The sequence below is a fragment of the Rattus rattus genome, chromosome 2, assembly GCF_011064425.1.
Source record: "Rattus rattus isolate New Zealand chromosome 2, Rrattus_CSIRO_v1, whole genome shotgun sequence".
In the NCBI taxonomy this organism is placed as follows: Eukaryota; Metazoa; Chordata; class Mammalia; order Rodentia; family Muridae; genus Rattus; species Rattus rattus.
In genome coordinates, this window is record NC_046155.1 from 59,614,361 (window position 1) to 59,638,884 (window position 24,524).

General features: G+C 45.8%; 2 protein-coding genes and 1 pseudogene across 2 annotated transcripts in view; 2 read left to right on the top strand and 1 right to left on the bottom strand.

The window, feature by feature from the left end:
• The window catches only part of Nhlrc2 (NHL repeat containing 2), a 50,257-nt gene extending 48,253 nt beyond the window's left edge, over nucleotides 1-2,004 (bottom strand). Inside the window, exon 1 of the mRNA XM_032892262.1 lies at nucleotides 1,523-2,004. Within this exon, the coding sequence (XP_032748153.1) occupies nucleotides 1,523-1,700 (178 nt within the window). The 5' untranslated portion in view covers nucleotides 1,701-2,004. The remainder of the gene's footprint in view (nucleotides 1-1,522) is intronic.
• Nucleotides 2,005-2,194: 190 nt separating this feature from the next.
• Dclre1a (DNA cross-link repair 1A) lies at nucleotides 2,195-21,908 on the top strand. Its single transcript, XM_032892263.1, is given in 11 exon segments — nucleotides 2,195-2,390; nucleotides 2,659-3,251; nucleotides 3,254-3,734; nucleotides 4,675-6,294; nucleotides 7,626-7,759; nucleotides 8,529-8,647; nucleotides 10,172-10,312; nucleotides 11,992-12,137; nucleotides 13,160-13,314; nucleotides 19,723-19,864; nucleotides 21,414-21,908. Coding segments are annotated over 10 exon segments (3,138 nt in total). The 5' UTR covers nucleotides 2,195-2,390; nucleotides 2,659-3,212; the 3' UTR covers nucleotides 21,575-21,908.
• Nucleotides 21,909-22,885: 977 nt separating this feature from the next.
• LOC116895068 lies at nucleotides 22,886-22,967 on the top strand (annotated as a pseudogene).
• Nucleotides 22,968-24,524: the final 1,557 nt, after the last annotated feature.

The window sequence follows — 24,524 nt, forward strand, 5'->3', positions numbered from 1 at the left end:
GCTGGGTATTTACCAGATTTAATGATAATAATGTATTTTAAGCAGCAATAATTATAATGAATACAATAAATGGCCAACACTAAATGAGTCTTCTTGTTTTCTAAGAATTTGCCTGATTCACCTCCACTTAAATACCGGAAAAAGTAAATACCAGTTCCACTTTCTTCAGGAGTGAAAAAAAAAAAAAATCAAGGCCTGGAGAAATCAAGTAATGTGCTCAAAATCAAAAAGCTAATGAAAGAAGTGCAGGGATTCAGTTTCAGGTCGTCCTGGATTACCTGTTATACTGCAGGGGGTACCTTCTGAAGAATGAGTGTTTTCTAAGCAGATCTGTAAACTACAATCAAGACCAAGTATAACTTTATCTCAAAAACTGCTCTGTTTGTTTTTAACATTCCGTTAACAACTGGGTGCCATAGAACATGAGGCTATGTCAAAAACAAAGCCTGATTAATTTCTTACTTGTATGATGTCAGTCACAGTGATCAAATATCATAGTAATATAGTAAACTTACTAAAAAGACAAACAAAACTAGGAAACTGCAACATTTCTCAAAATTCTAGCTGATGGCCTGCTGGTTTACAATGGTGTATTACTATGTGCTTTATTACAAAGGTTTCAGAAGATATCTGTACACCGCATACATGTGTTCGTCATTTTGAAGTTTCTCCGAGATCAACCGCCACGCAGCCGATTCTTTTGCAATTCCACGGTATTTCAAATCCGGTATAGTAATAACGAGGGAGAGGGCAAGCCCCTCTCAAGGTGAGTGCAAAAGGGTAGGAAAGATATCCAAGACTGTTGTGGAATCTATCCTTCCGGGAGATATCTGAGCCCTGCCACAGGTAACAAATTAACTATGCATGTGGTTTCAGTGTCATGCCAGGACACGTGCCAACACGAGTAGGCTAAACAATGACACTCCCAACCAAAAATGGTAAAGGAGCGTTTTGTTTAAACTGCACTACTGGGAGTATCTATTTCCCATGTTCCAACAGTTCCCACAGCTAGGATTCAAACCTGAGTACTAAGCTAAAATTGACTCCAAATTTTAAAGCTCAACAGGTTCACCACTTTGAACGCGGGAACGCGGTAGGACTAGAAAAGCATCAGATGTAAGGTCTGTAGTCTGCAGTTCAACTTTAGGGGTTATTAGACAGGCAGGTTCCCTGACCGTGCCTGTGCCTCGGTTTCCTTAACTGTAAAACAAGACTAGTAAGAGGGTACCGGTGGGTTGTACTAAGATCTCCCTTAAGTGCTTAAAACAGTCTGTGGCACGTAGAAACTAACTGATCGATACACTTCCACGGAGTCTTGTGGTCACTGACGTCAGGCCACGCAGGGTTCGAGATGCAAAACACTGGTCCCCGCCCAGCAGAAACCCCTCCGAGGGTTGCTCCTCTGCCTCGGGGCTGTGGGCGGACCGCAGGGCACCAGATCTCCAGACTGCTGGCGGGAGGGAGCCATTCTGAGGAAGGGGAGGACCCGGGAGCGGCCCCCACCCCGACGCCAGCCTCTCACCTTCCGGAAACTCGGGCACCGCTAGGTCCTGCTCCCAGCCGTCCACCTTCTGCAGATACTGATAGACCAGGTCATCCTTCTCCTGCTGGGTGACGGCGTCCAGCAGGGCGTACTCTAGAGAGGTCTGCGCGGGCAGAAGACCCGAGAGACTCGCGCCGCGCGCTCCGGGGACCGCCATGTTGCGCGAGCTCCCAAGGGCTCCGGGTCCGAAGGCGCGGGTCGGACCAGCGTGCGCCGCCCTCTTGTCTCAGAACGGGACCCGACCAGCCCGGACTTGCGCCACACACGCTTCCGCCTACTCTAAGCTTTTCTTCAGACGCCAAAGTCCAAAGGGCCGTGCTTCCCCGGCGCGTAATTAAACTCCAGAGCTGCCCACCCCCGGCCCCTCCCAGGTTCCGGGCCGCCGTGGAGCCTGGACGTTCAGAGCGCCTGATTCGACACGGGAAAGGCTGTGGGATCCCGCTCTAGAGGAACTGGGAACCCATTGCCTTTGGAGCCCGACAAGGTTTCCAAGACAAATAAAATTCAAATAACTATGTGCAAAGTTAAAAAAGAGCCGACTTAAGAAAAGCCTCCCCAGTTGTCCCACTCTTAAACTGACATCAGCTGATTCGGCACGGCAGTGACAGCGGGACTGCGTTCCCGCCAAGAAAGACCCGAAAGGTAAATAGGGTAAAGCAATACTCAGAGGAGAAGCTTTGTTATGTAGGCAGTGAGGCCAGTGGTTTTGTGTTGTTAATAACAACCAAAAATAAAGTGTGCTGTGACTCTGGGTGTGCTGAAAGTGCGGGCGCGAATGGAATGTCCCGCGAGCGGAGGCAGCGCCGAGAGGAAGCAGCTGCAGCTGGTCCCCATGCTGCCTGGCCAGGTGTGCCCGCGAGGGACTGCCGGAGGGGAGGGGGCGAGCCGCACAAGGGCCCTTTGAGAGCTAGCATTGCTTAACCTCAGAATAACGTAGGACCCTTTCATTGACCTAACCCGACCCCAGATCCAAAGGCAAAGGGAGGGAGCTTGTAGGAATTTTCTGGTATCTGACCTCTCTGGAGGTCTACAGAGGTGGCTGATGGCTTTCGGGGCAGACAGCCCCAGGGGTGTGGAGTACAGTCTCACCTGTTTGAACTTTGTTCACTGTGCAGGGTTTGATCCTATGATGGAGGAAGACATGGACTGACCCAGGAAACTGAAGCTGGTTGGATTCATGAGGGACGTATAAGGGTAGCTGTGGGTTGTAACCAACACCTCTTTGATTATGGCGTGACTAGTTTTGCACTCAGTAGACTAGGGATTGTGACTGGACTTGCGAATGGACATTTGTCCACATGAATGAGAGCCACAATAGCTTCCTAACCATTATATAGACCCCGTTTTCAGTTAAAGTCATCGAGCCAGGTACTTATCCATCAGTGCTTAACATTTGAGGCATTCTTGATTTTTATTTTCATAAATCAAGCTCTGGAAAGTTAAAAAAAAAAAAAAACCTGAATGAAATAGTATGTCGTGGTGTAAAGAAAACCGTACAGATGTTGCCCTGTGGTGGATTCTCTTAATTTTTATTGTGGTATAAATGGAACAGCAGTTGTTCACAGGTACTAAGTGGGCTGTGGGCCAGTACCACTAAAGCTTTCAGTTCCAACCAAGTTAGTTGACTTTTGGTTACTTTTTTTTTCCTATTAAAATTTCATTATAAGAAATGCCCTCTGAATTCACCAAAGACTAGTGTCACGCTCGTAAAAAAATCATTTTGCCATGTTAGAAGACGCGTTTTGGGAAGAAGACATCTGGGAATATAAATCTAAAAGAAAACCCAAACCAGTACATCCAAATAGTTGTTCTGAAAATATTTCGGAATCTGTTGAAAAAGCAACAGATGGAAAATACCAGTCCAAAGGAAAAGGAAACAAAAAGAGAACTTCAGAAAATCCTGGCGAGACGAAGGACAATCCAGTGTGCCTTGCAGAAACAAACAGTCAGATTTCTGCAGGATCCAGCCAGAATTCAAGCTGTAGAGATGACGTTCAGCAGTCTCAGAGCAAAGAGACAACACCAAAAAAGCAATGTAGAACAAACAGAGGCAAGCAGGCAACCCCAAAGGTGCGCCCGCTTTATGATGGACACTGCCCTAGCTGCCAGATGCCCTTCTCCTCATTACTAGGTCAGACGCCCCGGTGGCATGTTTTTGAGTGTTTGGATTCTCCACCGATCTCTGACACAGGTAAGAAAAGGCCCAGCGAGGCTCCTTTCAGTGTCCCCTCAGTGCTGGGATTATAGGCACTTGCAACCATGCCTGACTTGCTTATGTACACGTTGGTAATCGGAACCCAGGTCCTCGTGTACACAGCAGGTACTTCATCGTCTGAGCTGGCGTCTCAACTCCTCAGTTGCCATAAATGTCACTGAACATTCTACTTGCTCCTACATAACTCCTATAAGGACCGAATAAGTTGGATAGTATTAACATTTTAAAGATGAGCATTCCTACGGGCTCAATTTGTTCTCCTACTTTTGAATCAGATAGAAAACTATAAATACATTTGATTTCTAAATAGGGACGTGTTGTATTCATCATGCGTGTTAGAATACCGGAAGAGGAACTAGAAGGTAGTTTGAGATGATTCAGTCTCACAGAAATGTGTCAGTAACAGGAGTGGTGCCATGTTTTTATGATATTTTAAGATAAATGTCATGTTTAACACACAGACAGTTCTCCTTGGACTATATGGAGAATGAGTTTTGACTATTTGTTTCTAAGTTACCTCAAATTTCCTTGTGGAAAGAGGATCCAAAAAGCAATCTAAAAGTACTTGGCTTAACCTTGTAAAAATATGTTGGATTAATTTTTGGTGTTTTAATGTTGATTTTGGCAGTTAGCCATAGATGTTGCCATAGTTCTTAGACGGACCCATGGAGGGCTAGGCATGGTGGCCCACACCTTTCATACCAGCGCTTGGGAGGTGGGCAGATACCTGTCAGTTCAAGGACAGCCTGGTTTACATAGAGTTTGGGATAGCCAGGGCTCTGTAGAGAGACCCTGTCTCAAAAAAACAAAACCAAATGGTGAACCGTGGTTTTGTGCCTAGTAGTTATTTTATGGTGTTAGTGCCGTCAAGGTTTAGTGTATAAAATGATCTTCTTTCTTTTTTAACTATTTCCAGAGTGCCCCGACGGCGTGCTGTGTAGCTCCACAATTCCTTCCCACTATAAGAAATACACTCACGTCCTGCTTGCTCAAAGTCGAGATAGCAAGGAGCCCCTCAGCCCCTCGCAGGCGTTGGCTGGGCGCTTCGCTGCAGCACAGCCAGATTCTTGTAACCTTGAGGAAAGGCGGTCTGTGCTTCCGAAAACTGAGAACTCAAGAAAAGTGTTAGAAGATTCTTTGTTGATGATACAGTGTCTAAAAACATCCCAGCCTCCAGCTGAAACCAACAGGAAGAGTGCCTCTTCTCCACGTTCCCAAAAGTCACTCGTTCCACAGCGTGCAGAGTTTGTTAAGGGAGACCAGCTGGTGGGAGGCGGATCTCCCCTTGCTGAGGTTGCCCTCAACAGCCAAAGCGAGTCAGGGAGTACTGGTTTGCCGCTGCCAGAAAATGGCTGCGGCGACTTCGAGATCTCTTACTCTCCGCTGCACAGTGACGAGGAGACTTACGACGTCGACCAAGAGCTGGACGACTCACAGCAGGAGCTGTTTTTCACCCAAAGCTCTAAAGACAGCAGCCTAGAAGAAGATGTCTCTGCCACGTTCGAAAACCTTCATGGTCCCTTCCCAGAGGAAGCAGAGGGGATCCGGCCCACAGCGAAGACCCTGGCCGCTCAGGCTGGGTGTAGTGCGCTGAGTGGAGGCAGTACAGGAAATGACTCCTTCCAGCTCATCTCCCGCACCTCGGGTCGGCTTTCCCGAGAGGACCCATCAGATACAGATGCCGCCTTCCTCTTGCTTTCACCTGCGCAGTCGGCAGTGGGAGGCGCTACTCCTAATTGCCAGACCACCAAGGCAAAGCCAGAAAAATTCCACTCACTTGCATCACGTCATCAGCAACAGAAGACTGAAACGTCAGCCGTCGGCAGTCAGACCTCGCTGCCACTACTTCTAAGTGCCATGTCAAAGCCACTTGAAAAGGAGGGAGGCGAGTGTCTGCCTTTGCATCCAACCCAAAGTCAGAGGAGAGGTTCATGGAGTAAGGGCTCGGGTGCTCCAGGTGCTAACTGTGCCTGCCCGAACACACAGAGACCCTCTAGCACCCCCCTTAACAAGTCATTGAGCACAGCGCCTTCCAGCCCCAAGGGCAGTGCAAGCCAACCTTCTAAGAAAGTAATGAAGCAAATGGACATAGGTGTGTTTTTTGGACTGCCACCCAAAACACAAGACACATCACCAAGGGAAAGAGCGTCAGAAGGGCCAAAGGCCAGTCCAGTTGTGAGTCCCAGTGAAAAGAGGCCCCGGTTGTGCAAGAGGAAAGCGCAGAGCTCCCTAAGTGACTTAGAATTTGATGCAAAGAATTTAAATGAGAGCCAGCACTCTATGGAACTGTCTGGAGAGAGGGCCCAACATCGAAGAAAGAGACATAAAAAGTCCAATTCACCACAGGAAGGAACATACCAGGGAAGGTCAGGTCACCTCACTAACAATCCAGAGTTGGGAGCAGTCAGCTTGAGGAGAAGCAAAGCCTTTGCAAGACGGACTCCCGGCAGGACGCAGAGAGGGGCCGTGAACATTTCCGCGTCCTCTGGTGGAGGGGAATCGAGGAGAACATGTCCGTTCTATAAGAGAATCCCCGGTAAGTTGAAATACCAGCTTCAGCTCGTCAGGGAAGACACAGCAATGTTTAACGTCACGTTTCTGTCGTTGAAATAATTTGTGTAGAGTGTATATTTTCTTTGCTTTTTATGATACTTTGTGAATCTTTTAACAGGATTAGCGTTCAGGGTTTTTTTTTGTTTTTTGTTTTTTTTTTCTCCATTATCAGCAAACTTTTATTAACCATTTTCTATAGTGATTAGGTAGCCATTATAGAAAGGCACGTGAACAGTGAAGATTCCACGTAACCTTAAAGACGTAAGATGTCGGTGTAAAGATAACAAAAGCTGAGGATAAACAGGCCTAGTGGCTTAAAAGGGGGAGTGGGACAGGCTCTACCTACCACAAAGGCCAATTTTAAAGCAGTGCGAGAACCTAGGGTTTTCTGCTTTTTTATGTTCCAATTGGGTACCTGCCCATGCCTTCACAGATAAATAAGTTCATAGGAAAATTGAATTCTATTGCTCACAGGAACTAACTCTTCTATTAGGGAGCAGCAGGAATTCACTCAGCTTCTGATACTGCCCAGAAATGCCTCACTGATGTGGGACCAAGGCTGCTTCTGTTTTCAGTGATCATCACACTTCATTTTTTATACTTTACACATGCTATGTACGCATGTGTACGTTTGGGCGCCTCGGGAGCGTGGTGAGGCTGAGTCAGTTTGCCTGCATATCAGCGGTCAGCACACTTGACTGTTTCGTCCATAAGCACATTTTAGAACAGTGTTTCTCAAGTTCACTTTTGTCATTTTTCCTCCGGGAAGACTTTTGAGGCAACCCCTTCTCTTTTCCTTCCTCCTCCGCTAACCCAAAAGGAAGTCCAAGGACTACAGATAATATTACCTGTCTTTTCTTTTACTTTGGCTCGTTGGAGGACTGCAAACTTTGGTATGGTTTTTGATCCCTGAGGAGCCTATCAGCCTCACCCCCTCTTTGGAATTCATGGCTTTGAAGTTCTAACTGATTCTCTTCTCCATGCTTGGTAGAAATTAGAGATGTCACCTACCTACCCCTAAGTATCAGTACTGCAAAAGCATTAGTCAGGGAAACTAAATGATTGGTTTGTAACTTAATATTTTTTAATTATTATTATTTTTTTGGTGAGACTATTCCCAAGCCTCTACACTGGAATATTTAGCAAACACAGGAATTATTCCTCCCTGTTGATAAATGGATGTTTTTAAGAAACTCATAGTGAATTTGAAGCATAAGTGAGAGGAGCAGAGTGGAGAGGCCCAGCAGTTAGCGGGGACCCAGGTGTGTGAGCGCCTGGCTCCTACTCACCCCACTGCGGGGCGTCTCCTTGCAGGGACTGGCTTCACTGTGGATGCTTTTCAGTATGGCGAGATCGAAGGCTGCACCGCCTACTTCCTCACACACTTCCACTCTGATCACTATGCTGGGTTGTCGAAGGACTTCGCACGGCCGGTCTATTGTAGCGAGGTAAGTTTCAGTCCTCTAAACTCTATGGAATGTTGTGACCTTGAGAAACGTTGCTATTGAAAACTAGAAGAGCCAGCATTGTGCTGGAGAAGACGGCTAAGCAGATTGGCCGTTCAGGTTTGAAAGTCAAGTGGGTAAGTATAGTCACTAAGCCAAGTCTCACTGAGAAGCATGCTTCTGAGTGCCTAGGTAGATACAGAGACACAATACTTAACGTCGGGAGCTTGTACCTTCCGGTAAAGGAGGGCAGGGTTATTACCACAGCAGTGGTGCCTCAGACTCTGTCCCCAGCTGGAGTTTAGAAGACATTTCATGGTGCAAAATACCTTGAACAGGTTGTTAGATCGTGAACATTTAACAGTTCCCCGGGGCTCTAGCTAGAATGCGAAGGAATCCTCACAGGGCTCTGGAAGTGTCCTCTTTACTCAGTGAAAGAATGAATCAGGCAGTCTGTGGAGAGGCCCAGGCACCTCGGAAATCCGTACTTCGAGCTTCCGTAAAGTTAAGAATATCCAGAACACACCACAAAGAAACAGAGGAGATAAACCAACAGTGGAGGGCAAGGGCCAGGTCAGGAAGTGCTTGTCCTGCAGGGGACGGTGGGCTTTTCTCCGATGAACAAGCAGCAGAGTGACATGGGAATCTTACAGACCCGTGCCTGCTGTGGAGGGTTCACATGCATAACAGCGGGAAACTAGAGAGCACTGACACACCGTGGCCCCCACTGAATATGATACAGTACCAGCTACTTACACACCCTGCCTTGCAGATCACTGGCAATCTGTTGAAGAAGAAGCTTCGTGTGCAGGACCAATACATACATCAGTTGCCAATGGACACTGAATGTATAGTGGACGGTGTGAAGGTTGTTTTGCTGGATGCCAATCAGTAAGTATGAAGGTCTCCTCAGTGACCCACTTACCACTGTAGGCAACACACCACTGCCGTAAGAGGTGCCTGCCTTAAACAGCATGGAAAAAGAAAATGGCTTCCTTGGCATGCTTGTCCAAGAGCCTAGAGCTGACAATCTGGATTCTTAAACCAGAGTAAATACTATTTATATTTTTTTAAAGAATTATTTATTTTATGTATATGAGTACACTAGCTGACTTCAGACACACCAGAAGAGGGCATCAGATCCCATTACAGATGGTTGTGAGCCACCATGTGGTTGCTGGGAATTGAATTCAGGGCCTCTGGAAGAGCAGTCAGTGCTCTTAACCGCTGAGCCATCTCTCCAGCTCCCTATTTCTATTTTTGAAAATACAATTTCACTATCAGATACAATGTAGAGTAAATCTGTTGTCTTAAGTTATATTTTGTACAGTTGACTGGCAACACTTTATATTTTAAAAAAAGAACACTTTGTTACTAGTCTTCAAAGATGAAGTTTTCCATTTTCCTTAACTTAGGTAAAGTAAAATCTTATATTCTATTTGGATATCAGAGGATTGGTACTGCTCCCACCCTACTTTTAAACTTAAAAAAAAAAATCATTCAATTTTAGACTCTAAAGATTGGGAAGATTTCTTTTTCCATTGGTATGGATAGCATTCTCTCTCTCTCTCTCTCTCTCTCTCTCTCTCTCTCTCTCTCTCTCTCTCTCTTTCTGTATGTATGTATGTATATATGTATGTATGTCTCTCTATCTCTATCTCTCTCTGTCTTTCTCTGTCTCTCTGTCTTTATTTGTCTCTCTGTCTCTCTGTCTTCCTCTCTGTGTCTTTTTGTGTCTGTCCTGTTGTTTTCTCTGTCTCTGTCTCTCTGTCATTCTCTCTGTCACTCTGTCTCTCTGTCTTTCTTGCCCCCTTCTCTACCCACCTCCTTCGTTTTCTTCTCCTTCCCTCTCCCTCTCCATCCCTTTCCCATCTGCATCTCTACCCCGCACCGTATGGAGCTATCAAGATTCATGTTGCCCAAACACAGCAACCCACTATGCTTCTTTCTGGGATGTGAGCCTGTTCTATAGAGACCATAAACATCTTGGAAAAGAACTAAGGCAAAATCTAGATTTGCTGAAGTCCAGGACAATATTATCATGTTAAGAGTCTTTAAAAAGAAAAAAAAAATGTCTTCCAGCCTTGCTGATACTTTTTTTTTGATCGCCAGTTTGAGTTCTGATGTTTTTTAGAGTTGTCCTTACTGTAATGTTTACCACAGATCACACAGTTCACATAAACTATTCGATCAAGCTAGAGTCTCAGCAAACTCTGATCAGACAGAAGTTGTCCTAAGGGCTTAGAAGCCAGGCCAGCCTATCCTGAAGACGGTACCGTCTTGTAAATGTGCACCCTGTAGATGTGAGCTACCTTCCCTGCACACAGGGCCGCTGTTGGAGGCCATTCTCCTGTTGATGTTGAGAGATGTGCTTTGTCTGTTCCCTGCATGTGCCTCTAAAATGTTTGTACCCAGCTGTCCAGGTGCTACCATGATCCTTTTCCAGCTTCCTAATGGTGCCGTCACACTGCACACTGGAGACTTCCGAGCAGACCCCAGCATGGAACGCTCTCTCCTTGCCGGCCGCAAAGTCCACACACTGTTCCTAGACACCACGTGAGAAACCTTATGTGTTCCCCCTTGTCCCACCCATAGCTCTGCCCTGAGTTGTGTGGGTAATTTAAGCATCTGCTTAGATCATTTAAATGGTGGTCTACAGGCAACTTTGTCTTAAGAGTGTTTATCAAAAGGAAATGCCATTAAAAAAACCTGCTAAAAGGCAAATTTAGAATTATAGGTATAATTTTTTGTTATTTTAATTTTGAAAATGGTTATAGGGCAGTCCTGTTACTAAAAAGAAAATTGGGGGACAGACTTTAGGAAAACACCTTTTAAATTATTGTTTTTTCTGAAGTGTCCATATAGTTATTGGGTATAGTTGTAAAGAGGAAACAGAGGCCACAGTGGGGTTTTGCTTATGAGTATTGGAATTACTTTTATTCTTTTCTTAAAAAGGTAATCTATAAGTGATACCTTTGAATCCTTCAGTGATACAAGTACAGCCAATTAAATGTTCATGTTTAGATTATGTGATCTTAGCCTTACTAAGGTAGAAGTGACAGAAATTATATGTATTTGTACTATACGATGCGATTCCGTGTATTAAATATTTGTACTATACAATGTAATTCCATGTATTAAAATAACTCACTGATTTGTTGGGATTCAAGTGTATAAACATTTCAAGGATTCTTTGGATAAGATATTTCAGTAAAAGATTATCTTTCCAAAAAATGCAGAAACACCAAAAACAAGTCTTTCCGTGGGTGTTCGTTCTCAGTGACATGTTATGTTCTTTAAATGGTAGATAAATTAAAGTAACATTTTTAAGACGTGTAGTTTTATTCTTCACGGGTTCTGGATTTCTTTGTGTTAGGAGGAAGGACTGAGATTCTTTCCCCTTTTTGATGACTAAGTAACAAAAACAGTTCTGACAATCATGAAAAAATCATTTGTTCAGTGCTTATAGTATATCATACTTCAGAAAAAACCGCACTCTTCATCTCAAAATATATACAGATAATTAGTAGCTGGGAGCCAGCCTTTCACTGGGTGTTTCTGAACACACAGTCCAGCTGGATCTGTTGTGTGTTTTTTAAAAGATTTGTTTTATTATTTCTAACTCTGTGTCGGAGTATGTGCTCCTGGGTGCAGGTGCCAGTGGGAAGGTAAGCTGTTAGAGCCCCTGGAGCTACAGGCCAGGTTAGGATCTGCACTCCTAACCCATGAGCCATCTCTGCAGCCCCTGTGTGTGCTGTATTCTTGTGATGCATGCATTTATGGGTTTATGAAAGGAAATAACCATGTGTATACCACCTTTAATTTGAGATATTAGATTAAATTTATATTTAGTTTCTTATTTATTAAGTCAGAACTCTTGTCTATAAATATCAGTTGTATTTTCTTTGACAGTGACTTGGGTTTTAAAATAGATACTGAGTTCTGTCATTCATAAGTAAAGTGGTCAACTGAGAAAATATATTCTTATTGAGAAGAAGAATATTCAAACACAGAACTTCTTTGAGGATGATAAAAACATAATTAAAAAACTTATGGTGAAAATCACTATTGTGCATAAATTGGCAGTTGCACGTATTTCCATTGTGGGCAGTGTGGGACTGGGTGGTTTTAGTAGTCGTGTTCTTGGTGTATGAACTTGCTTTGTTGTCTTGTAAGCATCCGAGCAGAGCTGCAGCTCTCTTCCTCCATCAGTAAGAACCATTTCCTTGTCACAGATACTGCAGCCCAGAATATACCTTCCCGTCTCAGCAGGAGGCTATCCAGTTTGCCGTCAACACTGCCTTTGAGGCTGTAACTCTAAACCCACGTGCCCTTGTTGTCTGTGGCACGTACTGTATTGGAAAGGAGAAAGTCTTCCTAGGTGGGTGGCAGTGGTATCTAATTCACATTAATATATTATAAAGATCAGACTCTTGCACGGGCCCTTTCAGCCCTGCTCCCACATTTGATACTTTCTGGAATGATCCAGTATTACCTTTGAAGTAAGAGGAAAAATGGATAGTGCTCGACACTAAACCAGGAGGCTAAACTTTGCGGGAACATTTGACAAGTTTGAACGTCTTGACACTTAATGTCTATAGGCAGTCCGTGCGTCACCGTGGTCTCAGCCTTTAAGGCACTCACTGCATAGCCATACCGCATCATTCCTTGCTGTACCTACCAGCGAGCCAGCAGAGAACAGTCTAACTTTTGCTCCTGGGTGATTGCTTCTGTCTTCCTGTAGTTTGTCTAGGTGATAGATGTGTCATTTAGTTCCTGCAGAGTGGTCTCTGATTCTTAAGTGTGATAACACCATGCCAACCTCCAAGAGATGAAGTAATAAGGCCAGGGCTCTCACACATGCCAGTGTTCTTCCTTTCTATGCTGCTTTCTTTTAAGATCAATTGCACTTTCAGTCAGGTGTGTGTGTGTGTGTGTGTGTGTGTGTGTGTGTGTGTGTGTGTGTGTGTGTGTGTGTGTGTGTATCTGCATCTGTGCATGGTAGTGCAGGTGCCCACAGAGGCCAGAGGATCCCATCAGTTACCTTGGAGCTGGAATTCCAGGTTTTGAGCTGCCGGCCCAAGTAGGATGCTGGAACCAAGCTGCAAGGGCAGAATGTGCTCTCAGCTACTGAGCCATTTCAACGTCTGCTTTCTATGCTTGTTTTGTAGTTTTTCATTGATAAGTAATCAGCTTTTTAAAGTAAATTCTTTGGCCCTCTCATTGTTAATTCCATGTAGCCAATGAGCAAATCATTTGGCGATTTGTGGTTAAAATGAGAATGTTCGTTTTGTGAATTAGCTTTTTTTATTTGGTAATTTTGTACTTTAAAATGTGAGTAAGTTGTGACTCTGTTTAACAAGCTGTGGTTTCATCGTTTCTTGTCTTTTGCTTTGTCTACAGCCATTGCCGATGTTTTAGGTTCAAAGGTGGGCATGTCCCAGGAAAAATATAAAACTCTGCAGTGCCTCAATATACCCGAAGTCAGCTCCCTCATTACCACAGACATGTGCAACTCTCTGGTTCACCTCCTCCCCATGATGCAAATCAATTTTAAGGTAAGCACTGGAAAGGTATTTATCCTAATAGAACTCTAAGAAATTCTGTCAGAATTCTGAAAATACCCTCCTCCCCCAACAAAAACATTTGATGTTTTAGCTTTTCTGTGTGTACACCTCTGTTGGGTAATTCCTATGCCACCAGGACTTCAGACATAGACAGTTAGCCCAAAGGAAGAAACACAGATAGAAAAGCATGTCCTAGCTGGTCATCCAGGCTCTGTTTCAGGACCATTTTCCTAGTCATCTTGAGGTGAGGGAGGGGTTAGACAGTTGTAAGTTTTTTCCCTCAGGCCTGTTCTGTTCGGTTCTGACTTTGGCCCCTATTAATACTGGCACGAACTGCTGGTGTGTCCTGACAAGAAGCTCTAGTGTGAGTCCCCAGGTATAAGCTCAAACAGTGATATGGAAGGTCTGATACGGCACTGTGGTTTGGGGGCCTATCTCTCAGATTTAAGTTCTAGGATTTTTTTCTTTGCATATTGTAACATTTTGACACCTTCCAATGGAAACAGTAATGTTGTGTATAAGCATGAATATGGCAAAGGCAAGACCACATTTTTTGCATTATGTTCTAAATCATGCTTATTAATAACCGTGCCTGAAACTGTGGAAGAACTCACAGTAGCAGGATTCACAGCAGCCCAATAGCAGAGACAACCATCAAATAGTGAATGAACAAATACAATGTGATGTATCCAGGAAGCAGGGCGTTCTTCAACCACGAAAATGATGGAGTAGTAATACACGCTATAGCATGAGCTGCCGGGGATAAAGGGCTTCTTTTCTGGATGGCATGGCCATTGTAGAATTTGGTAATGCCAGTGTTGCCCAACTTTGATTTTGTAAGTAGACTGAAAACTGCTCAACTGTGGAATTTTAACACTGGCAGTTGCTGCCTAGACACCAAGAGACAAAACACAGTGAATAAGCAAAGGAGAGGTAAACAGAGACCAGAAGCAGAGCCGGCTGCTGTGCGGCCAGAGTACTGCAGGGGCTGGGCATGCAGCGTGGCGTCCTCAGAGAACTCAGTGGCTTTGCTGTGGTGGGACTAGTGAGAAACGGGTGACCCTGGAGGGGACACCGAGGTGACCCCGACGGGGACACGGAGGTAAGGCAGTAATTGGCAAAGCGAGGCTTCTCAGCAGCCTTGCTCAGAAAAAGGACTCGATGGCTCCTGACAGCCAGTAGCTTTACAGTCTCTGGTCCTCGGGAGCTGCTTTTAGACTGTATTTTTATCGTTCCAGGCCTAAACAGAAATAAATCTTGAGGCAACTGCAACCTCAAGCACAGTTTCTATGCGGGAACTCAGACCGGCTTTCAGGGCAGACTTGGAAGGCTTTCTGCAGAGCTGATTCAGGCTGGCCTTCTTGAGAAGGGAGTTACCGGTGCTATTGTCTAAAGGATCACTACTCTCTGAGCTTCTTTTACCACTTCTGGGAGTTTATACTAAAAATTAATCCTGTATGAAAAGTCTGTTTTTTAGGGCTCTCAGATGAATGTCTAAGAAAGATAAGGGCGGGCGGGTGGAGTCCCTCCAGGCACATCTGAAGGGTGGGGTGGGAAGCTCCAGGGGTGAGCCACACCTTCTTAACCTCCTGTGCCCGCTGTGGGTGTGGGCCCAGAGCAGCATCTCTTTCCCATCCTCCCTGGGAGTGAGCAGATAGTGGGGAGATTTGAATCGTCCTACGCTATCAGGCACAGAGGAGTGGAATCCAATGACTATTGTAATATCATATCTTAATGATTATAACCAAGTTTACCAAATATCTGTACTGCATCAGACAGAATGGCTTTCTTGTTAGAAGACAAACCCAGTAGTTTCCCAGGTATTCAGGGACCCTTTAAAGGGTTTTAGAGTGTGGGGTCAGTAACGTGCTCACTGTACAAGGACTTGAGTTCTGTCCCAGACCCATGCTAAAAACAAAGAAACAAACACCAACGGGTGTAATGTGTGCTTTGTAGACCCAGCACCAGGAAGCAGAGACAGTTGGATCTCTAGGGCACCCTGACCAGTAGCTTAGAACACTTGGCAAGCTTCAGGTACTGAGAGAACCTGGCTAAACGGTGTACCTGGACCTGAGCACACACAGCACACCCAGTCACATGCACTCACATATCTAGAGATAAAGGCTGAGACGCTGCAAATGATGCTTAGTTCTTATTCCCAGCTCGTCCCAAGGTCTCACAGGTGTCTCACGGTTGACCACCACCTCTGACTTAACCCTTATTGACCAAATGTGGTAAAACACAATACAGAGATGCTGTGGGGGTTGCTGGTGACCCGAAGGAAACCTTGGCAACATCGCCAAGGCGTTTTCCTCACACACTGGTTACCAATAAACATGGGGAGGCAGTCATAAATCAGGGGTTTTGTGTTGACTCGGTTGTTTATAATAACTCTCCTCAGGAGAACAGCCCTACAATTGTAGCTGATGCTCAGTGAGGGGTTGCTGGCAGCCTTCTCTGTAGATTTGGCTGGAGCAACCACAAGTTTCTATTTGTAGCACTGGCTTATATCACATGTTATATTTAAAATAACTGATTTGTCTCGTAGGAACCAAAAATTGGTTCTCATTTAATTCTTTCAGGTAGTTCGGACACATGGGCGTTTTGTGTGTGTGTGTGTGTGTGTGTGTGTGTGTGTGTGTGTGTGTGTGTGTGTGTGCGCGCGCGCGCGCGCGCGCGCGCGCGTGCACCCTGTGTTGGTAATGGATGCTGCCAACTAGACTCCAGTTGATGGGACAATGGGTACAATTACACGTATTACCATCTGCGGTCTCTGTTTACTGTCACCCAGCTGAGAGCGAGGTGGTGGAAAATAGTAATTAAGCAAACAACTAAAACAAGAACTGGGAAACATACAATGCTAGAGATGTTATAGTAGAAACGTCAGTGTCTGCAACTCCAGCTCTTAATATCTAAGTTAGGAGCTGACTAGAAACGTGGTCCTTTCATGATATCTTTATATTTTCTTCAAATTAATAAAAGCTTTGGTTGGTACAAACGGAAGTCCAGCGGGGCTGGGAGGACGGCTCAGCAGATGAACATATGCTGTGCAGGCACATTCCAGACTCACCTCTCCAGCACCCTATAAAGGCCAGGAGTAGGTGCAAGTGCTCGCAGCCCCAGTGCTGGGGGTGCAGAGACAAGAAGGTGGCTCATGCTGGCCACCAGCGTACTCCAGGTTAGTGACTGACCCCAACTCAAAGGACAGGCAGAGCATGATAGAGCAAGATATCCCATACCCCATGTCCTCTATACACATATACACATGTGCTTGTGCACACACTCATCCACACACACACACAATTACTTCATCAACAAAGCGCATTCTAATTCATTCTACACTTTTGAAATCCTAGATTTCAACCTTAAACTTCTATTTGAAGTGTTGACCTTCAAATAGCTCCCTTATGTCAGCGTTACCCCGTTCTCATGCCACTGTTGCCATCAGCCGAGTGTCTCCAGTCTTTCAAAAGGAGGTTTTTGAAATGTTGTAGCCCGTTATGACTTTAGCTGAGACACTTTAATTTATTCAACACTTACAAGAGGAGCAGGTGTGGAGGTTTGAGTAAGAGTAGCCCCTGTAGACTTACGTGTTTGGATGCATAGTCATCAGGAAGTGGCACTTTCTTTGAGAAAGACTAGGAGGTGTGGAAGTGTCTTGCTGGGGGTGGACTTTGAGGTTTCATAAGCCCACCACAGCCCCAGTGTCTCTGTCTCTGTGGCTCACCTTCTGTTCCAGCACTGTGCCTGCCATGCCTGCTGCCATGCCCCCTGCCTCGCTGATAATGGATTAAACCTCTGAACCTGTAAGCCAGCCCCTAACTAGACGTTTTCTTTATAAGAGTCGCCTTAGTTGTGGTGTCTCTTCACAGCAATAAAACAGTGACTAAGGCAGAAGTTGGTACCAGGCACTTGGGTATCGCTGTGACAGTTCCCGCCATGCTGTGTGATGGAGGTATGGGACGGAACGTTTGAACTAGGAAAGTAGTTGGACACTTTAAGTCGGGCTTGATGGGCCACCCTAGTAGGGGAGCCTGGGAGACAGTGCTGATGGCGATGTGAATTGTGAGGGCCCCGCCTGAGAAGTGTCAGAGGGTGAGAATATTACCATTTGTTTGGTATTTTGTCAAAGAACATGGGTGGGTTTGTCCTTATCCTAAAAATCTGCCTAGTCTAAATTAAAGCGTTTTGGACAAATGGTGTTGACTGAGAAAGTTTTAAGACAGCCTAGTATTGACTGTGTCATACGATTATTGGTAATCACTCTTACGCTGATCTATAGTGAAAAGGAGCACGCTGGACAAAGAGAAGCACACAGTGTACAGTGAGGGCAAAGGGAGCACTAGGAAGTCTGGTGGAGCTGAGAACTGTGCTCAAGGAGATACAGTGTTTAAAGAAAAGCCAGATGCTAAAAGAAATAAAGGAGCAGTGGCCTCAGGGGAAGACCCCACCCAGCTAAGCTTCCAACCTGTGAGAAGGAGTTGAGGAAAAGCTTAAGCAGTGAGGGAGACCACCAGCCCCAGAGCCAGAAAGCTGATGCAGACATAGGTGAACACAGCGTCCTGTTCCAGCCCCAGCAAGCAGCAGAACTTGTCAGCTTCAGCCTCCCGGTTCTGGATTTAGAGTCAAGAATACAAGAAAGGAATTGGGATGTCTCCCTCCATGGCTAAGGAAAGTCACTGAGCCCAGGAGGGTGTGAGGGATATCCCGCAGGTCCAGAGAGGCCTTTGTGTGAAGCTATGAAGGTGAAGTCTGGATTGCCTTAGAAACCCCAAGATGTTAGGGATACCTTTCAGGAAGGGCAGCAGACCAGATGTGGAACCAGTCCAAGTAAGTGAAATGTGTCACAGTCCACAACGCCAAGAGGAGCTGCAGATCTGGAGAGCGCTCTGACGTCAGGCGTGGAGTTGTAGAAGTTGGGGTTTGACCTGCTGTGTTTTTGGTCTTGCTTTGGCCCAGTATTTTCTCACTATGTTCCTCTCCTCCCTTTTGGAATGGCAGCGTGTATTCTGTGCCACTGCATGTGGGAAATCTGTAATCTGCTTTTTTACTGTGATTTTACTGGGGATTACAGGCGAGTCTCAACAGACTGTGGAATTGTAGATGACGTTGAGTCTGTGGGAGACTGGGGACTTCTGAAGTCAGACTAAATACATTTGCAGTATGACTTGACTACAAACCTATGGGGGTAGCAGAGTGGAATGTGGTGATCTAAATAAGAATGCCCCACTTAAGCGCAAATGTTTGAGTGCTTAGTCACTTGGAAGTGGCACTGTTTGAAAGGATTAGAAGGTGTGGTTCTGTTGGAGTTTGTATGGCTTTGTGAGAGGAAGCATCACTAGGGGTGGGCTTTGAGATTTCAAAAACCTGTGATAGGCCCTGTCTCTCTGTCTGTCTCTGTCTGTCTCCCCACGCCCCCCCTCTTTTTAGCCCCCAATTAAATACTTTCCTTTATAAGAGTTGCCTTGGTCATGGCATCTCTGCAGAGCAATAGAACAGGGACTGAGCCCAGAAATGGTAGCACATGCCTTTAATCCCACACTTGGGAGGCAGAGGCAGGTGGGAGCTTGGGGCCAGCCTGGTCTACAGAGTGAGCTCCAGGAAGGATGCTCAGGGCTACACAAAGAACCCTGCCTCCAAAAACTAAAGACCAAACAAAAACAAAACAGAAAAAGCAATGAGTAAGACAGCACATCACCTCTGATTACAGCGCCCTGAAGACCGAGATGAGTCCAGTTTATGTTTGAGGTAAACAGCAAGTGCCCAGGAAGAATGCTGCAGGACATCTTTAAAATCTGGGTCTCTATTCAGTACAGTGCCACCTCAGCGGATTGCTGTGCCCCTCCTCAGCTCCCATCAGCTTTGCTCACAGACTTGTGTTGCATTTCTGTTTATTGTTACCGTATTAGTGTCTCTGTGTCGCTTTGCTCACAGACCTGTGTTGCATTTCTGTTTATTGTTACCGTATTAGTGTCTCTGTGTCGCTTTGCTCACAGACTTGTGTTGCATTTCTGTTTATTGTTACCGTATTAGTGTCTCTGTGTCGCTTTGCTCACAGACTTGTGTTGCATTTCTGTTTATTGTTACCGTATTAGTGTCTCTGTGTGGCTTTGGAGCTAACTCAGATCAGATTTCACTTCACTCAGCTAGTTAGGTCCCAAATGACCTGCAGGGCTTCTTTCCAGGCGCTGCCTTGGCCAGTTCCAGAAAGAAGGAAAGAGGAGCTTGTATGTGCCTCCCATGACTATCTCTTTCGAAGCATGGCACTGGCTCATTGCACGGTTCTTGCAACAGAAGCTGTGACTGCCTGTGCCAGGCCTCTGATCTCGCCGTTTGATTCCACAGACTCCGTCTCTGTTGACGCTGACCAACGGTCAATGCACTGTTCTTATTTAACAGGGTTTGCAGAACCACTTGAAGAAGTGTGGTGGGAAATTTGATCAGATTTTGGCTTTCCGACCTACAGGATGGACACACTCTAACAACATAAGGAGCATAGCAGATATTACTCCCCAGACAAAAGGAAACATAGCAATATATGGTAAAGTCATTCAAGCTTCCCGTTTTCCAGACAGCTCTCCTTTTTACGACATCTCTTCATTTGTGCGTATACCATGTGTGGATGTGGAGATGAGAGGATGACGGACGTGCAGGAGTCAGTCCTCTCCTCCTGCTGTTTGGGTCCCAGGGGTGACACTTGGTTATCAGGTGTGGTAGCAGGTATCCTGACCACTGAACCACCTCTCTGGTCCAGAGCTTCTCCCTTGGGATGCACTTGGAATGCCTGTCTTAACTTAATTAATGCTTAAAGCACTGTAAAATTAACAACCAAGAGAAACGGGTGGCAGAGAATTTAGCAACCCAAGAGTTTCAGGTCTCTCTAACTCTGAGCTCCTGCCCAGTGCACTGTAAGCCAGCATGAGGGAGCTGGTGAGTGTCCAGTGCCGCGAGCGCAGGCCACTGCATGTGACAGTCGGTGATTTTAGAGGAAATGATAGTTACTTGAAACAGGCAATGCTGTGGTTTTATACCGCGGTGGCAGGAAGCAGCAAGGTTGTGGCAGGAAGAGGTGACTTAGATGTGGTGACAGCAGGGTGGCAGCTGGTGCAGGCTCCCTTTGGGAGGTTTACCCTCGCCCTCAGAATGTCGGGTAGGGATGAGCTGCGTGTCACCACTAACAGACCGGTTCACTCTCAGCGCCCTCCATTGCTCTTTAAGAAAAGACAATAAAGGGCTTTAGGAGCCCTTGTTTCACATCTTGCTTTTCCTGTATGTAAAGCTGTATTGAGGATTGCTTACTCTAGGAACCAGAGGCCCTGTGTGTCTTTCTTCCCATTTTCCGATTTCCTCCAGATTTCCTGAAGCTCACGGCTGAGGGAAGTGTATAGTGCAGTGGTTCTCAAGCTTCCCAATGCCGCGACCTTTAATGTTCACACCGTGCTGACCCCAGCCTAAAGTTATCTTCACAGCTCCTTCAGGACTGTGATGCTGTTACTGTTATGAACCATAATGTTAATGTCTGTGTTTACAGTGGCCTTAGGCCACCCTCTGACTTATTTGACTCCCAAAGTCAAGACCACTGGTTTAGAGGAAGAAGAAAATTCCAACTGAATGTAGTTCTCTAAAAAATGCACATGTCTAGGTATATGCATTATAACATAGTGGTTTGGTTTGGTTTTCTGTGTGCCCTGAGTTTTATGTTATGTTAATGTTTTCATCGTTATTAGTCATAAAGACTAATAAAGGTTTTATTTGGGGGGGGGAGTGTTGTTTCTTCTGTCTTTTTTCTTTAAGACTGTGTTTGTGTAGCCCTGGCTATCCTGAAACTTGCTCTGTAGACCAGGCTAGCCTCAAACTCAGAGATCTGCCTGCCTCTGCCTCCCAAGTGCATTGTTAAGGAAGTGTGTCACCACCACACAGCATAGCATCAAGTTATTTTTTCATAGCTAAAGCACCAGAGGGTTCTTTTTGACGATAATATTCTAGATTTCTTTTTTGATATATATATATATATATATATTGATCAAATATATATTTTACTTTTATTAGTTTGGTTATTAGAAAATAATCTCTTCCCTCTAATGTTACAGGAATCCCCTATAGTGAACACAGCAGCTACTTAGAAATGAAGCGTTTTGTCCAGTGGCTGAAGCCACAGAAAATCATACCCACCGTAAACGTCGGCACCTTTCAGTCCAGGAACACGATGGAGAAATACTTTAAGGAGTGGAGATCGGAAGCCGGATACTGATGCCGTCACAGACGTCAGCTGGGCTCCATACAGCAGGTATCAATAATGAAATCCAAACTGATGTGCAGCACGGTCCCTGAGAACAATCTCAGGGCCGCATTCCTCATTTGCTTTGAACAGTGACGTACCCGAGGTGCTGGGCGCCTCTCAGAGCCCCCAGGGACAGCTGGGAGTAGCTATTCCCTTTCTTTCTTAATCTCTTCCCCCATGGAGGCAACAGTCATCTGCAGCAAACATGGACACCAAATACAGAGCATTATCTATGTAATTGTGAAATGTGAAATAAAACTTTTATATAATATGTATTCTTAAATAAAATTTAATATAGAACTTACCATAGCATCTCTGGATGGGTTTCGTTATTGGCTTATTTTCTTTTTAGTAAACTGCTTTTTAGAGCAGCTTTATTTTCACCGCAAACTGAATAAAAAGTAGAGTTCCATATGCCTCTAGCCCATACTGATTAAAGCCTGCTCCCACTATAGCATCCTCTACCAGAACGGTACACACATTAGCATCACTGAGTGTATGCTGACTCTGAAAAGCCATAGTCTATAGTTTGCACTAGGATTCAGTGTTTGTGTGTATTCTATTGGTTTTGACACATATATAACACATCAATCATCAGGGGGCGCACAAAAGTTTCACTCCCCTAAATATCCTTTATGTGCCCCAAGTTCATGCCTTTCTCCCCATGAATGACTTCCGGCACCTGGCAGTCCCTGCTCTTGTTATTATCCCTTGACTTTTGTCTTTTCTCAAATACCATGTAGTTGGGATTTGCACATCAGCTTCTTTCATTCAGTCACATACATGACAGGTTACTCCATGCCCTTTCCTGGGTGGCTTGATAGTTCATTCTGTGAACTGCTAAATTCTGCTCCAGTGTTGGGACATAGCATTCTCTCCACTCACATGCCGAACGACATCCCAGTAGCAACAAAATGGTCACCGTTGTGTCTGAAATGAACATTGTAAAGCTGTTGTAAGCATTCAGTGTAGGCTTGTAGATGAAAATGCTCTAAGCTCCTTTGGGTAAACATCAAAGGTTAAAATTGTTGGGTTGTGTAGTAAAGAGTTAAATTTTTAATTTTTAAATTGTATTTTATTTTCTTTAAGGTAAGGTCTGACTATGTATCCCTGACTGGCCTGGAACTCACAGGGATCTGCCGGCATCTGCCTCCAAGTGCTGGGAAGAAGGGCATTCACAGCCCTTCTTTCCTAGTGTGTTTAATTTTATAAGAAACTCCCAAACTATTGAGAATGGCCAAGATGAAACTTCTTTGTATGCTAATTAAGAATGAAAGACATCCTGTCCCTAGAGGCGCTACAGGCATGGCTGCTGTGTCACATGTGCATTGATAGGTGACAGAGAGGCCGACCTATGAACATCTGAATGACTAATAACCTAATGTTCCCTGAAAAATATCAAGCCAGAGATGACCACTGGTCCAGTGCCATGGATACAGGTTCCAGGGTAGGGAACAAGACAGAGACTAGAAGAATTCCTCCTGGGAGTGAGTCCGAAACAGACGACCCTCCCTTGGGGTCACTTAGGTGGCTGGGAGAGAAGTGAGGCCAAGATGATCACCAGACCTGAGCCGTAGGGCTCAGACAGGAAGCTAGCCAGAGCTGACCTCCGGTCTGGAGCAGTGCGGGCCTGGAGGGACAGACCGTGCCTGAGATAACCCCCACCCAGCGCCATAATGCCTGAGAGAGGCATAGCACTCCTGAGATGATCTCAGACACTCGGAGACCACTAGAGCCTCGGCGCCACTAAGGAGCAAGTAAATGGTGGAGAAATGGAAGAGAAAGAGAAACAGAAGGATGCGGGTACAATGAAGAGAGGCAGAACTACTCGAAGGGAGTGAGGAACAGTCTGTTTATGAGTAGCCAGTGATACCACTGGGACCATGGTGGGCTCCTGGTCTGGGCTGCCACCGGGGAGGTGGAGGGGGACGTCTGGGTCCGTGGCCCTGCAGTGGTCTGACCTGCAGTCTGGGGCCCGGATGTTGATGTCTGAGGGCTGTGCGAATTAGCCTCAGCCCTCACCTGGGCATCGTGGGAGAGCTGGCCCTAGGGGTATTGTGCAGGGAAATGTTAGTGATCCCCAAGAAAACGGACCGAAACCAACCTGATGCATCTCACAACAAAGTCTTGGGAGTCACATCACAAACTCGATTTCTGCTCCTCTCTGCACTGGTGGTCACTAGGCACGGGGTGGGCTTGTAACCTGGGGGTATAGGTTTGTTGGAAGAATAACCTGGAGACACTGGTCTTGTTGGGGATTAGCCTAGAGACTGGAGCTAGGCTTGGGTTTTGTTGAGGGGAGAGGGGACAACTTGGAAACTAATGCTAAGTACCAGCCTCTTCATTTCCCTGAGTTCAAACCTAGGTTAGGTTCTCTAAAATGAAGTCTGAACTTAAAAGATTTGGCATCTCATCATGATAGCAAGAAACCTAACCCGGAGGTTGGGGATTTAGCACAGTGGTAGAGTGCTTGCCACGCAAGAGCAAGGCCGGAGGAGCAAGGCCAGAACAAGGTCCTGGGTTCAGTCCTCAGCTCTGGGGGAAAAAAAAAGACAAAAGAACAGAAAGAAACCTAACTCCACCCTTGTCAGTTGCAGTGCTCTGTGGGAGTTGCTGGTGAGCCTGCCCTGAGAATATGAGTGTGGGAGAGCTGACTCCTCTACCAATCACCTCCCGTGCTGTAGTGTGATTAAGGGAGATCCCCTCTGGCCCCTCACAGGCAGGAGACCCTGCCCTGGGGTCATGAGAGCAGGAGAGCTGACCCTGCCCTTCACCTGCTGCAGCACTTGGGAGAGCAGACCCTGCCCCTCCCCTGGGCAGCACAGTAGAGCTGACCTTGGATATAGGGGCTTCCAAATGAGCTGCCCTGAGGGTGTGAATGTGGGAGAGCTGGCCCTGCCTCTTGTCGGCTATGTCACGG